General features: G+C 33.4%; 1 protein-coding gene across 1 annotated transcript in view; it reads right to left on the minus strand.

Annotated features, from left to right (window-relative positions):
- Positions 1-3291: 3291 nt before the first annotated feature.
- Positions 3292-16894, minus strand: part of LOC127869292 (uncharacterized) — a 37220-nt gene continuing 23617 nt past the window's right edge. Inside the window, exons 40-55 of the mRNA XM_052411732.1 lie at positions 16647-16687; positions 15275-15300; positions 14852-14973; positions 14552-14701; positions 14170-14231; positions 13945-14061; positions 12989-13087; positions 12775-12806; positions 9324-9427; positions 8880-9062; positions 8071-8742; positions 7795-7938; positions 7636-7688; positions 7264-7377; positions 5865-5903; positions 3292-4751 (exon numbers count right to left, since the gene is read on the minus strand). Of these exons, the coding sequence (XP_052267692.1) occupies positions 8670-8742; positions 8880-9062; positions 9324-9427; positions 12775-12806; positions 12989-13087; positions 13945-14061; positions 14170-14231; positions 14552-14701; positions 14852-14973; positions 15275-15300; positions 16647-16687 (1009 nt within the window). The 3' untranslated portion in view covers positions 3292-4751; positions 5865-5903; positions 7264-7377; ... (1 more) ...; positions 7795-7938; positions 8071-8669. The remainder of the gene's footprint in view (positions 4752-5864; positions 5904-7263; positions 7378-7635; positions 7689-7794; positions 7939-8070; positions 8743-8879; positions 9063-9323; positions 9428-12774; positions 12807-12988; positions 13088-13944; positions 14062-14169; positions 14232-14551; positions 14702-14851; positions 14974-15274; positions 15301-16646; positions 16688-16894) is intronic.

Here is a 16894-nt window from a genome sequence, read left to right on the forward strand (position 1 = left end):
GTGCGTGTATCTTTCAGATTTCTCTAGTCCGTTTATCAGGCTATACTAACAATATATATAAAAACATATTTGTCATGTAATGTCTATATTATGTCTGTGGTATATAGTGAAACCTGAAAGTTACAAGTACTCGTGTCTATTACAACTATTGTACCACTCGTTGAAAAAACTTCTACTTCTACTTTTACAATATCTTACAACATAATTTTCAATCAATTCACAATACATGAAAAAAATTAATATAAAAAGGTCCTGTAGGGAGTGGAGTCTTGCGGGCATCGTCGTGCGGACCGGACTACCAAACTCGTGAAACCTGAACGCTGTGCTGATTCTCGCACAGCGCGGTTGAACGGCGGCTTTAGCCGGGACTGGCTGGCAGGGGTGGGCTCGCGGGCCTTGTCGGGCTACCGAGCTCGCGAGGCCTGATCGCATGTCTCGCTCGGGACCCATGCTACCGTTTGTCTTGGTCTGGGACAGCGGACGCCTTGCCAAACACAGCGGGCCGAACCAGCTGCGCGGCCGCAGGGCTTCGTCTCAGTGGTGGCTTCTTAAGGCATACTCTCAGCCGATTATCTATCGGTGGCTGCGATTTCCGTGTATCGGCAAGAGCGACAGTTTCGATGAGCGGGTCGAACCTTGTTTGGTATGGTACCGATGTAGACGAAAGCATTCCTATATATATTAATGTTTTTATCGCCTAGTCTAGTTTCCCTTGCCTAGTCTTCCGGGTATTAGCTGATCATCGCGTGCCGGTGTTCGAGAGCAGGGTTCGGGCGCGTGTACACAACCATTCAGGCAAGGGCCCTCCCAGAATGGTCTTCCATCCTGAGGAACAACTTGGCAAAGGCAAGAAGCTCGGCCACGAAGCGGCTCGCAGTTGTCACGGCCGCATATACACCCGGCCAGCGGGAAGAAACCACAAACCTTCCCTCTGCGTTGCGAACGGGACTAGATAGAATAAGTCGGTTCCGAGATGCTCAGTAGGACAATTGCTCCATGCCTTCGATACAGAGAACATTGACGTGCTCTTTCAACCGAAGCCGGGCGGCGACAAGTTGAACGTATGAGGGAGCTCGTTCGCAGCGATTGTAGAGAATCGGCCGTCTTTCGCATAGCGCTCTGCTTCCCAATGGGTGGGTGAGTCGGTAGGCCGGCCGGCTGGCGCACGTGTGAACATACAGTTCCATCAAGGGCGACTTGCAGGGGCGATAATACACATTTATTTAAGTTTCATTCTATCCCATGCAAGTTACCGAGAAACAGTTCCCGACCTACACGGACGGAGAGACGTACGGCGGACGGATGGACAATCTCAAAACAAAATCCCTCTGCCTTCGGCAGGGAAAACATTTTTAAATAGATATAAATGTAGATACATGTAGATGGAAACAAATAATTACACAAATAAGTATAGGTTAAATCTGAAAGTAATTTAATACACTGAACACAGTAAGTTATGAAATACATATCCAGACTATAGTGATTTTTTTTTCCTTCCTTCAATAGATAATCAACTTTACCTTTCAACATTAGGACCAACTAATTATGTCTAAAGGGACGCAACTTCTACAATTACATATAATTTCTATTACGGTGTAAATGTCCGTATCTGTAGCATTTGGGAACGACTGTCAATTGCATCATTGTATCATGCATGATTATAATTAAATTATTAAAAAATATGCTTTGTGCTGGATGAAACTCACATCTTGTCATCCGTTAAACCAGCATACACATACCCTGCATGCAATTTACGAACAAAAATGTTGCAAATGTACGCATTTGGGAACGACTGTCAATTGCATCATTGTATCATGCATGATTATAATTAAATTATTAAAAAATTATGCTTTGTGCTGGATGAAACTCACATCTTGTCATCCGTTAAACCAGCATACACATACCATGCATGCAATTTACGAACAAGAATGTTGCAAATGTACGCATGGATAAAACCATTAAGCCGAATGTAAAATGACATTTGTCATTAGACACGATGATAGTGTCATCAAACATGAAAATGTGTCTACATACAAATTGAAAGTACTATCAAGACTCATTACACAGTCATAAAGAAGGGTGTATTTTTTACCTAAATACTGTTCCATAATTGTAGTGAACATAATTGGAACATCATAATCTTGCTAACGGTACCGATTTTAAGCTTGTTAGACTATCCAAGAAAATACGCTTAAGAAAGTCTACTCTTCTCCGGAGCATCCCTCGTGTGTTGCTCTTAATGACATGTCATAAATCTTCACTTTTCAATTCCACCTAACAATCTGGTAAAACTATTGTATATTCCGCATGGCGTTTTTCTCAATAATGATAAAGCAAAACATGTTTTTCCACTGAAGGCTTTTACAATAGGCTTAGTAGGTCGGTGATACTGTATTTTTGATTTACTTTTGATGCCACACGATTTACCGGTATTTATTTTCTTCTTAAGATATTCGATTATATACAATATTAATGCCAAGCGATAAGTTATATTAAAAGTTGGATAATCGAAAACGATGTAGACTATCATACGTGACCGAAAAAGGTTTACACGAAAACTATTATTGCTCGTATTTTTTAAGCAGATAAAAAAGAGGATTGCCTAATATCACGATCCACTAAAGAGTTAACATACAAGCGATTTGTGAACAAATAATTGCGACTGGTATATTAAAGTGATATTATGGGCATTTTTCACTGTTCAATTGAGCTGAACAGAATTAACAGGTCAAAGGAGTTAGTTAAAATATGGTTACTGACCAATTATCTGCAACTCATCCTGCTTCCAGTTGTTTATAAAATATTTATATTATATTTGATATTTTACATGACGGGTGAGTCCTCTTAGCCAAAATGATCCGTAAAACAAAAAAGTGCCTTTGTGTCGTATGAACGAATCTGCACTAAAACGTAATTTAGGTTCACATAGTAAATCGAATTATTTCTGTTGTCAGTTGTCAAAACGAAAGTACGGGTGATAGTCAAATGTATTATTTTTCTCTTTCCGGTATATTGTTTTAGTATGATGATGATGATGCATTAACAAATATAAGTGTATATGAAGTGAAAAAAAAGATCAACGATTGCGATAGACACCTATAAACTGTTTGATGCCCATAATATCACGTTAACAGTTATGTGAGCGTTATTTATTTTGTTGGGGGTTGGGGTGGGGGCATATTGTGGATGGGCGATCATGAAGAGAATTCCATATTATTTCCGGCAAAAGTTAAGAGTGATCACAAATTAACGGTATTGATATCATCAAATAAAAACAACGTAATGAGATACTCTGATTTAATCTGGTTTAAAGCGGGTATATACGATTTTTTATATGTGTTTAATTGTAATATATTGATAAAATATGTTACAATAACACAAAATAGGCAAGAAAAATTGTACATTAAAGCCGAATTTTATAAAATGCAGCAAAGACAAATTAGCGCCCCGAGCCGATAGTGACGTACATATTTTCCTACAATAACCGAAGCATTCGTCTTTGTATTAGGATCGGAGATAGTGTTCGTGTGTCGTATGAATAGATATCGTTGCAGAATTTCAAATAAACCGTTAAACTAAGTTTAGATGCACATCGTACATGTATGGTATACATGCTGGCGAATTCGGCTGTACAGCCGTTTTCAATTTCAGAATTAAATATCTGGCTTATTTCGAACTTTCGACACATGTTCTTCTTAACTTTTATTTTAATTTATATTGAAATATGTATATAATAAGTTTTTTACACAGTTTATATAAATTCATAAATATTTGACTAAATCGTATATACCCGCTTTAATCTATTTTATTTAATCAAACTATTATTCTCAATGATTAATTAAATAGCCACTTTAAAAATGCAATAATACACTATCTACTGTTCATATTTAAATGTATAAGGTATACATCTGTCAAATAGTTTTATCCGGTTTTAAACACGACTTTAAGTACTCTTAAGTTAAACAACGAAGTGTCCGAAACATTGTCTTTAGCAAGTTTGCCTATGCTTCATCCTCCACCTTGTTACTCTGTCTTTTCTTCATGGAGATAATCTTGAAGATGGCAACCCCTACCACGGAGACGCCGGCAAGACCCCCGGCACCAATTCCTGCCGTCTGCGCAATGGATCCGCTAGCTTTCGGTGGTTCCTCATCAGACACAGTGTTCGTATCAGTTATGCCCTTTGAGTTCTTAAGTGTCAAAAAATTAAAAAGTATATAATATCTTCTGATACCGTCGTATGTGTCTTTATCTTGTTATGCTATATTTTAATATTATTGACGTCAGCTTATTAAATTCGGTACTTTAAAGTTTGCCCATACACCTATTACTGAAAATAATATTGTACCTTACAGTGTAATTTTTAGTCTGTGATAATGTATTAAATGTACTTACTGCTGCCCCTGTAATCAAAAAGAAAGTAGTAAGTTTCAGAAATTGCAAATTTAATTTCACTTCTTTTAAAATCAAATATAACTTGCAACTTAAAACTGTTTTCCAATATGTATAAAAAACATCATAATTTAACTGTTACATTTTAATACATGTAATTTGGTAAGAAACATGTTTCGTTAAACACCAAATGAACACAACTAATATGAGCCATTATGATAACCTGGTTTAAGTTAACATATATACGATTTGTGATTACACATAAAATTACCATTTACTGCAGTGGCTACGCCAGCAGGACCGATCTGATCGTTGACAGTAGTTCCTTTTGTTGGTGCTGTAGTGCAATCGCCACTTGCCTGAAACATGCTGAGTTACTCACACAAAGGTCATCTTTAAAGTTATATTTTGAAGATATTTAGTAAAAACGCCGAGAGCATAAACAGTAGCAGATAATAAAAACGACAACAAATACCATAAGAAGGATCAGATTTGTGATAACCGTATGTAGCTGAAAATAATAATTATTGCAGACAGTTTGTACTGTTAGTGTCCTCTTGTAATAGAACTTGGAAATGATAGACTCAAAACGGTTGCATTATATGCATATATTGCTATTGATATAATAGTATACGATATTTTTTTTAAACAAGCGTTTCAAATTCGGACCATGGGTTGATCATGCTTAAACTTATGCAAGCAATGCATTAGAACTGTAAGCATACCAATACAGCGGCTTTGATGGATGGCATTGCAAAAGACATATCATGGTAACTTTGTTTCTATTCATATATATATATATATATATATATATATATATATATATATATATATATATATATATATATATATATATATATATATATATATATATATATATATATATATATATATATTATAATCGTGGTTTCGTATTAAACGCGTGATTATGATATCGCAAGTTCTAAATTATTCCAATAATTAGGTATACATCTTTATAAAGTTATGACAAACGATGTGCCACAACTGCTAAAACATCAATGAGAAAATACAAATATATATACTGTGAATGAATTACAAGAATCAGTTATTAATCAGTTATTAAAGATTTTTGTATCAATATGCATAATCTTCATATGCATTTCCATAAGGTATATTTTTGACAATAAAATAGTTCATAGTTCGATGGAATAATCGGATATTTAAAAAACTCCTTAATAACAGTTTCATCTAAATAACTAAATCTCTTCTATGAATTTAGCTTGAACCAATTTGTAAAAAAACATGGTCGGATCGAATGTCGGGCACTTACATCACCATCTGGAAATATAAAAAGTATCAACATTGTACTTTTTCTTGTGATTAAAATAAAACCTACAGAAACGACATTTAACACTATAAAAACAATGACATGATCACACTTGTTAGCAAACTGAGTTTAAAAGCAATGGCACACGTAATAATATTAAATGGTAAACAAAGACGTCATTTACCGTTTGAGTTTCCGCAATTTTTCGACGGCGCAGGTCTTTCTGGAATAAAAATAAATACAGTACTAAATATGGTCAAGGTAAACATGTACAGTATTTGTTTTCTTCTTGTTTTCATATACATTATGTCATAATCAGCAACCTCAGAGATGAATGAGCACAAAGTAAACGTACCATTTGCTATTGTTCCATACGTGTGTATGTATATGTATATATCAGTACATACATGTATTTCAAATCGTAGCAGTTAAGTTTTTATTCAGCATTAGGTATACATGTTTAATTCTTAGTAAAGAAGTTGATTGTGTATTTTTTATGTTGTAATATCATCATTTTGAGATAAAATCAAGAAATACACAGTGTGGGCATTATTGACCCATACTTACACAAATGTGTGTATGAATATGTAGCAAACATCTCGACTGCTTAAACACGATTTACAAATACATTTGGCGGGCGTAGTCGAAGATAGTGTACGTGTTTGCTTAGTTTTTTTATTTAAAAAGCTACCAGTGCGGAACAGGTATTATTTAACTTTGAAGATAGATGTTAAAATCATATTAGTTAAGTAATTATGCTGGACTAGTTGTTCAAGTGTTTGTAAATACTAAAGCAACTGATCTTTGAGTGGCTGATAATGACAAAATACAATATGCATACGAGCAACATAATCGAACAAATGCCAAAGTGCTATGTATTTAACAATTAAGTAATACAACAACAGTTTACGCTTATCTTAAATTGTGCTTGTTGTTTGTTAAAAGGTATGCATCGCATAAATCAAATATATAATATTTTTTTTCGTCAAAGCATAACGTTTAGCCACAGTGACATATTAAATTTATATACGGCAAGCGCTGTTAGGTTACTCGAGTAAAGCTATTTCTTACAAGTAAAAATTTAAAGAATGTATTTCGTTAATGATCAATTTATACAATGTAATAAATACAAGTCCATAAACACATAATTGCGCATCGGAAGCTATTCTCGTTTGTAACAAATTGTAGATGGTAATTATTTAATGCAGGAATTTTCATTTCGGGGTAAACTATCCTGATTTTTTTTTATTCGTTTCGTGATTGATATTAACGTCAATATTTTTAGAAGGGTGGAACGATACATACCATACATCAAACTGAAAAAATATATTCGTGGCAATTAACGCGTTCGTCCCAGATGTTGTAACAATGAATGTTTGTAATTTCAAACATCAAAATAAATATATTTGACACAGGATATTTTACTTAGCCTTTGATAATGCGCAAGTAATTTTGGGCCCAAACTATTTCGTTTCGATATCTCGCTGCATTATGTCATATTGTAACTTCAATCCCAAATTCAAATCCGCAAACAATACTATAACAATGTAAATTATTAAATTTAAAACTGAAAACGAACTTACCTGTCTCACAATTTTCACCAACATAGTTATCATGGCAGACACATTTATATTTATTTGTGTCCGTCGAAACACAAATACCATGCTGACACTTATTGCTTTCAGATGCACACATATCTGGAAAGCAGAGACAACACAAAAGTCCAATACTGAAAATATCTCTCGTATTTACTATTTGTATAACGCATAAGCGTTTAGTATCTTATGGCAATCGGTATAAAATGTCTTAATATTGGTTTTCAAAAACATTTTACACGCGAACTTAAAATATTACAGAAACAAATGATATATCTGGCATTTAAAGTAAAATTACATATTTTGGATACTGATATAATATGCAATATAAAATAATACATATACAAGTAAATGGCAAACCTTTAATATTTCCATCAAACGCCACGAACTTCAAGTACAGATCTTGCCCTTGCCTGTTTGAGACAAAGTATTATATCAATGTTCAATAAAAGCGGTAACTAAAAATTACAGGTTCGCGTGATTTCGCGTGTGTTTATTAACCAATGACCATCGACTTACTCGTATTTAAGACATACTGTTGAAGTGGCAGACTCATTAAACTGCGCAATCATGAGCGTCAGACATACAGTTGTATTTCCAAACGATGGAACTTTGTTTGGAGGCATGAAATGCACATTCGCTGATGTTGATTTGACAATGCCGCTGAAATAGGTAAGTGATCATAATAGTTTTAGTCTTTTTCAAATAAGCGTAAAGGCATAAAGACATAAAATGAAAGTAGAATTGCATAATGTAATTATTTAACAAGCAATGATTTAATGGCTGTTTGCATACCATTTTCCGTCATTGAGCGGTGAAGTGTACAACACTACAGTGTGTTGTTTGTTAATGTCCATTCGAAGAATGCTTTCAGGAGATGGCGACGGATAAATGAATGATGGCGTCGATCTTTTCTTACGCGTCTTGAAAGAAAGGGTGTATTTAAAAACCTAACTACGCCGAAACGAGTGCATGGATATCTATTTGTTACAAATATAACAACAGCATAACATGCTTTACATATAATGTGATGCCTATGAAGTAAATCGACATCGTGTGTATTTATGAATGCTACCAAGCCTCTGTGGTGTTTATTCTGTTTAATCTAAGCATTTTTTAACAGACGCTTTATAAAAGTTAACTCCTATTAAATAGAACAAAACGAAGCCTTTGAATATATATCCAAAAACGAAATTGTCATGAACACAACTATAACGTGATTATGCATCGAACATAACTTTCAATAATTCTTTAAACAATAATTATACTTACATGTCCACCACCTGTAATGGAAATATCGTTCTCGTGTTAGTGCATATTATATTGAAAGAAAGAATTGATCTTTGATCGCATGTTATTTAAAGCATCATATTGTAAATGTTAAAATTAAAGCATTATTCAATATATATATTTCTAGTGCACTTACCAATTACGATTTCATAGCACACCGTATCATATGAGTTGTGCCTGAAAATTATTTTAAAACAGCGTATGCCGATTATCATATCAAAGAACATAGCATGCAAGTTATTTACAATACATGTTTAGCAATTTAATGTGCGTTATAATAAAATGAAGAATAAATATTAAGAAAATATTCTTACTTTCCCGAGATTTTAATACACGAGTAGTAATCTCCAGCCGGGGTTTTGTCGACAGGTATATAACACCGTGTGACATACAATGTCAGAAGACCGTAAAGGATCGTCGAGTTGAGAAACTCAGGACATCGTACATTCTGAGCCAGACTAGCAGTAGATGTGTTGCTCACCGTTATATCTTGTATGCTAGGCAATATAAAGATCCCGATTAAAAAATCATGTCTGTGATTTTATAGAACTTTAATTAAATAGGCTACAATTATTTCGGACGAAATTTTGATTTGATGAGAGCTTCAATGTTTTATATTGTACACATTAGTAAATCGTGAGATATTTGCTTTATCATTCGAGGTATACAATTCGGTTATGCTCCGAAAGCAAATACGTGCATATACATGTATATATAGCGAAGCAATTCATATCAGTATTATATTGCTATTGCCTTACCCGGTACGCGAAGTAAAGTATACATCAAACATACAATCGTCATTGCCGGGACATTGAATCATACTTCCATTGGCTAGCGTTGGTTCTAAAATTGTTACCTCCGCCTGGAACACATACAGTCAAACCTGAATTCAGCGGTCAGTTAAGGGAAATGGCCAAAGTGACCGTTGTCCACAGGTGACCGTTGAATTCGGATCACAATTTTAAGATGGTTTGTCAGTTGGTAGTAGTGCTTCCTCGTTACCCCACCCAGTCGTTTGCATACAGTCTTAAACAGATGCTCATTGCCGTTAACTAAGCATAATAACAGAATTTACTTACATTGAATAATACATAATACTATCCCATAGATTGATTTAATTTCATACTGTTATTAAACTAAAGCAATGAATTTATCAACGCTAGTATAATTGTTTACTCATGCATCCCGATTATTCAGTAAATAAAACTTGTGACGTGCCGATGACGTCACGTCCGTAGAAGTCTAAAAAGCGGATTCGCTTTCATAAACCGATAGTACGGTGATATTGTACCGTTCTAATTTAAAAAAAAAGACGCAAAAAGTTTGTTAAAATTTATTCGTACGCAAACATCACACAAAAAGCATTTTAATTCAACAACCTCATACAAAATACAACGCTTCAAACTCACATTTGCATTCGATTCATACTACTCCATAATTTCTCGCTTACGCTTAAGCACACTCTATACTTGCGAACGTCCAACACAGAGCTCACTTGCTATAACACGCGAATTTTTTCCAGATTCAAATAGTTTCAAACACTGGACTCGCTTCTCTAATGTGAGGAACTTAAGTTTACCACTTATTGTTATTCCGTGATTTATTGTATATCAGCTGAATAGGTCTTATTCTTATTGATTTTTCTCGAAAATATTTTTGAACTGTTTATTGACTTTATTCCAACAATATTAGCCTGTAAACAGAGTTTTACATAGTTTCCACAAATGCATTTATGTGATCGATCTATTGTCTTAAAAGGTCTACATTAAATTAAACTCAAATTTCTTTAAGTAAATTTCCATGAAGAATTAATACAACTAAATAATCGACACATTCACATCGGAACAAAACAATAATATATAGAACACAATATTTCCTCTGGATTTATCACATACAAATATCATTATTGAGTAATTCCATTTTAACATGTCTATTGGTTCTTATATGATACAATAACCATCGTTTAAACATGCTATACATGTAGGTTAAAAAATTTAAACGCATTATTTTCTTAACATGAGCTGTACAATTCTATAGTATTACATGCTACTAGAATCATATACCGCAATTGATATTCACTATATTAGTTAATAAAGCACTTGTTTAAGTCCGTTATTATTAATTACAATTATCGAAGTACCATAATTTGATGACAAACACACAATCCCAAATATGTTTTATATTTATTCGATATTTGTGTTTAAGATATTGTATTGTTAAATAAACCATCACGACTGAATAGTTTTCTCTTAAATCCATAGAGTCTAGCATAAACTGATGTGTTTTGCCACAGAAATTACGTCACACGAAATGCGTCATAAACTGCGTATTCAATTGAATGAAAACAAAAGTACGGAAACTTGATTCGGTAAATCTGTTTAGTGGAAGAACAAAAATGGTGCATATTGAATATGAATCAAAATACACGGAAGATCTTGGCCCGGACATCTATAATCCGCCCTAAACGCATAACGGACCGTTGGCAGCGGGTCGATAATAGACGTTCGGCACAGCTCAGCTGTGTGTTATCGTCTGAATGAATTGATCTTTATTATATTCTTAAATAATCGCATGTTTTAAGATTTTTTTTTTACGTTATCGTTTTATCAATTAAGATGATGTTGTTGTTTTTTTTCAAATTATTCTTACAGCAATGTGAAGTCGATTCAGCTGACAAGTTTATAGCTTCTTACATGGTTTACAAATGGACTTTTAATACAATTTAAGCGATATCATTATGACAGGTGTTCTTCAGGTTATTAAAACTTCATGTATTGTTTGTAATTAAAACCGGTGTAACTATTACATTTAATTTATTTAAATATTACAATCAATATTATGGTTATATTATTTTGAAGTGGCTCCTTATTTGCAAAAATAAACTCTAGGTCGACAACAATCGAGCTCGACAGCCGTAAATCATACTAAGAGGTTATCTTATTTCCTGTCCATACGCTTTATGGTCTATCAAACTGATCATTTTTATAAAACAATTATGCATAAATGTTCTTGCTGTTGGTTTGCTGATCTAACGAAAAATAACAGTACTCTAAAGAAATGATATACGATAGATTTTTGTGTACAAAGATACATGTTAGCCAATTGAAAGTTTTATGAGTATGGTTATATTTTAGATACAACATAATATATAAATTAAATATACAATTTAGATAACTTTAGTGTGCATTACATTATGTCACGCTTTTAATACAATAATATTGTAAATAATGCACGTATGTGCAGTATTAAGTGTCATAGAATACATTGAAAACCACATAAAAGCGAACCCATTAACATGAATTTAACATAGGGTTGCTTATGGTGGTAATCGTTTGAATTGTCACCATAATGTGAAGTCCTTAAATACAAATAATTAAAATATATGCAATACATGCACTAACTATTTTTTTATATAAGGCTATACTACGTTTCGCTTAAAAAACGTCGAAAATAAAGCTTGTATATTGATACTGGGTGGTGGTATGAGCATAAGCTCCGTTAATTGGCGCGATAAGGTCCAACACCTTGATTTAGCAGAATGATGGATACATATTTATCCTAACACCAGATGAAAATCGATAGTATAACAACGATCGTATAAACTTTAGCTTTATAATATCGCTATTTTTATATCAGATTTGGCTTTTCCCCAAAATTGGAGAATATGTTTTGTCAACTACGGAAAGATAAAATCGTCAAAAAATGCGATATTTTATCATTATTAATGGAAAAGGAGAGGAAATAATATGACGAATAGAATATTATGTGAGTTTTGGATAAAGATCAAGTTTATCATGCTCGGCTCGAACCATTGTAGCGCTCAGCAAGCCTCGCGCTACCCTGGTTCTAAGCCTCGCATGATAAACTTGATATTTATCCAAAACTCACACAATATTCTCTATATATGGTTCGAATTCTTCCGTCAAATTAATGCAATTTCTTGTATAACAGTCTCATAATGGAGGGTACTTGAATGCATCGAAAGTTATCTTGGTTAATTTGGACAGTCTTTGTGGCAATTCGTTAAATGTTACATCGTTAATAAATATCGAATACAAAAAACATGTACTTTTATTAACACCTAGTTGCTATAATTTAAACAATACTTTATCTCCTTACATGAGGAAATAATATTAGTTTCATACGATACTTTCGGTTATCTTATGCAACACTATTCCCCAATACAATGTGCATCTTTTATGTACTTACATGTGTGCCTGTACTTGTGCTAGGCTGGATCGCTGTAAGAGTAACACATTGTACACGAGTAACACGAATATTTTAAACTAAAACGTTATGGTAATTTCAATAAACGAAAAATGCTACTTTTGTCATACAATCATAAAATATTATAAAAATATTATTAAAATATAATACATTTTGAAATTAACGATAACATATATATGAGTGTGTAAAAACATACCTGTTTCGCAATGACTCCCAGTAAAACCCATTAAACAGTAACATATTCCACGTTCGCATGCTCCTTGATCTTGACAAAATCGCTCAGGGCACCCAAAATCTATATAAAATACGAACAGACATGTTACATGCTAAAATTAGTTTTATTTAAAGGATCGGTACAGCTATAATGTATGACTGTTTAACAACGTGTGTGTACTATCATCAACACGTTTACCATTTGCGCAGGGTTGGTTTGTAGCTGTTTTGTCACAGAGATCTGTGACATATAAAACATTTGTTTTTAAATTTTATCGTAAACAAAAACTATAAGGCTGCAAAGTGTTTTTTTAAATGTTGGCTTACAGTGATATAATTTGCATTTTTCACTGTTAAACTGAGCTGAAAAGAATTAACAGGTGAAAAGAGTAAGTTAAAATGTGGTTACTGACCAATTATCTGCAACTCATCTTACTACCAGTTGTTTATTAAAATATATTTTATATTATATATTTTACGTGACCCACCCAGTCCTGTAAGCCGAAATGATCCGTAAAACAAAATGGTATCTTCGTATAAACGATTCTGCACTACAACTAAATTTAGGATCACATTGTACACGCGTGATCAGTTGTCAAACGATAGTACGGTTGTGTCGTTCATACGACACAGAGGCAGACGTTTGTTTTACGGATCATTTCGGCTTACAGGACTCAAAAGTTAGGTAAAATATCGAATATCAAATATATTTTTATAAACAACTGGTAGCAAGATGAGTTGCAGATAATTGATCAGTAACCACATTTAAACTAACTCTTTTGACCTGTTAATTCTTTTCAGCTTAATTCAACAGTGAAAAATGCCCATAATATCACTTTAAGTAATATAAAACAGTTTACACTTATATTTAATTTTGCTTGTTGTTGATCACATTTGCAAACAGACATACAAAATTAGGCGCTTAAAAATATAACATACAAATACTGCAATCTGGTCCTTCATAATCTTCGGGGCATGAGCAATTCTGCGTGTTGTTAAAATTTGCGACACAGACACCTTTTCCAAAGCATGTGATGCCTTTACAATGACCGATTTCTGCAAGCAAAAAACCATGGAAGATCAATGTAAGAAAAGTAAAAAATGGTTGTAATTATTCATAATACACACCAACGGTTTCAAGCGGTTCAAAATAACATGGTGTACCTTTAGGAACATTTGCATCCTCCACGACTTTTAGTTGGAAGCATCTCTCTTCGCCCTTTTTACTGAAGTAAAAGGTAATACATATTGTGATTTTACAATAGGTAGGTAGGTAGGTAGGTAGAATAATGCGTTTTTTAAATAAATATTTATAAGTTTCTTTGACACACAGCAGTAGTATCGAAAGCTTCAAATTATATTATTCAAAAGTTTCCGTCGGGCCATTATCGTGTTGACGAGCTCTCTCTCGGCGCCTCGCAATAAAAATGTATATTCATGTAAGACCTAGACGACCTTTGTTTTCCTGAAAACATTTCCGTAGTTATTGTTAAGTGTATGTTTTTACCCAAATTCACGAGGAATGAAACTTTTGTCTAAACCATACCTTGTTACCGACACTTGCAGGCACAGTGAAAACGTTCCTGTATGATTATAATTAAATGAAACATCGGAGACGCAGTAGTCGTTTGACACTTCTGGTTGAAAAACATGAAGACCTTCAATATCATTTGGACTGGTGTCTTTCAGGGCTGGACTGTTGTAAATAAATATACTACTTACTACTACCACAGCCAGGGAGATCGAAAACAATGTATCAATCAACACCCTTAAGTATTGTATAGTCATTTGTAATCGACGTTTTGTGATTGAAGATGTATAGATTAACAAAAACATGTTATTTTACCATGATGAAGTTTGTTCAATATCGCTTTTCACATAATACATCAATATATGGCAGACTTTTCGAACTCTGCAAACAAACGTTGTGGTTTTCGGCAAAGTTGGGTGCACAAAGTGTGGCTTTGTCTGAAACAGCAAAATCGGTATTACAATGCATTTATTATACATATCTGTTCTTTTGATCCATACTACTAACAATCGTGCAAACATTCAACGATATTTGGCAAGTTATTTTTCGATCGCTTTCTCTTTGACGAGCCTTTGTTAGTGAATAGCATTATTGTGAATTAAATAGTTGTTATTATCGATACATTACATTGACATATATAACTAATAAACAAGAACATGGACATATTTATTATGTGTCGATTAATGCAACAGCGTGTGATTAATACATGTTTAATAATTGTTCAAAACGAACTAGTACCTTATCAATATTCACTGGAGAACCATCTACAAAGAAAAGGAACGTGTGATAAATTCAAAGGATGATATGTTGTGCAAGTAATGTATAAGTTATACGCATTTATTTATTGTAATCTTTAGTACGCTCAACAGGATATATTGATGATGGTTAACACAACCGTTAAGGTTCAAATTCGCAATAAGTGTGAAGGTTTTAAGTACCATTGAGTAAATGACATGATTAAAGCGATATAACCGTCAATGTCCATGCATAACCATTTAAACATATAGAATAAACTTACGGTAATAGTATATGCTATATTTCTTAAAACCAATACTGCAAGTTATACATAACTTAAGCATGATACAAATTCGTACAACAAACAGGCATCAAACGATGACACACGTTTTGATTTTTTATCATAATCCTCAACATAATCTCGACAGTTATCGCATTGTTTTTTTATGATACTCTATTAAAATGAAGAGGTACTTATGAAAAGAAGAAAGAAATAATGCAACATGATTTCAAAATAATTTATCATGGAAGCTTTTCATGTGAGTGTTTATATATGATAGTGAATAAGTATATTTACTGTGTTATATCATCTTCATGTAAGATCTCGTATAATACTGTTGTACGTTTTATAAAGACATACTAGATAATGTGTTGCATTCATACAAGCCGTTTTATGAAGACATAGTAGATAATGTGTTGGATTCACATACCGCTTTATGGAGACATACTAGATAATATTGCATTCACACATGCCGTTTTATGAAGACATACTAGATAATGTGTTGCATTCACACAAGCCGTTTTATGAAGACATACTAGATAATGTGTTGCATTCACACAAGCCGTATTATGAAGACATACTTGATAATATGTTGCATTCACACAAGCCGTTTTATGAAGACATACTAGATAATGTGTTGCATTCACACAAGCCGTTTTATGAAGACATACTAGATAATGTGTTGGATTCACATACCGTTTTATGAAGACATACTAGATAATGTGTTGCATTCACATAAGCCGTTTTATGAAGACATACTAGATAATGTGTTGCATTCACACACGCCGTTTTATGAAGACATACTAGATAATGTGTTGCATTCACACAAGCCGTTTTATGAAGACATACTAGATAATGTGTTGCATTCACACAAGCCGTTTAATGAAGACATACTAGATAATGTGTTGGATTCACATACCGTTTTATGAAGACATACTAGATAATGTGTTGCATTCACACAAGCCGTTTTATGAAGACATACTAGATAATGTGTTGGATTCACATACCGTTTTATGAAGACATACTAGATAATGTGTTGCATTCACACATGCCGTTTTATGAAGACATACTAGATAATGGGTTGCATTCACATACCGTTTATTTGCGCCTGAAGACAAACTTCATCTTCGATAGTTCTAAAATTAACAAGATGTTGAACAAAAAAGCCAGGTATGTAAGAGAAGCGCTTCTAAATTGAAATGCATTAAAAACAATTGTATACAAGTCAAGAATTAAAGAATAATTTTAAACACCCAATTGGATTTTTACCATCAATATTTACGAAGCAAAATGTGTGCTGTCAGATTAATTTGTATGATTATATTCACTAAATGCATCTCATT

The sequence above is a fragment of the Dreissena polymorpha genome, chromosome 2, assembly GCF_020536995.1.
Source record: "Dreissena polymorpha isolate Duluth1 chromosome 2, UMN_Dpol_1.0, whole genome shotgun sequence".
Taxonomy (NCBI): Eukaryota; Metazoa; Mollusca; class Bivalvia; order Myida; family Dreissenidae; genus Dreissena; species Dreissena polymorpha.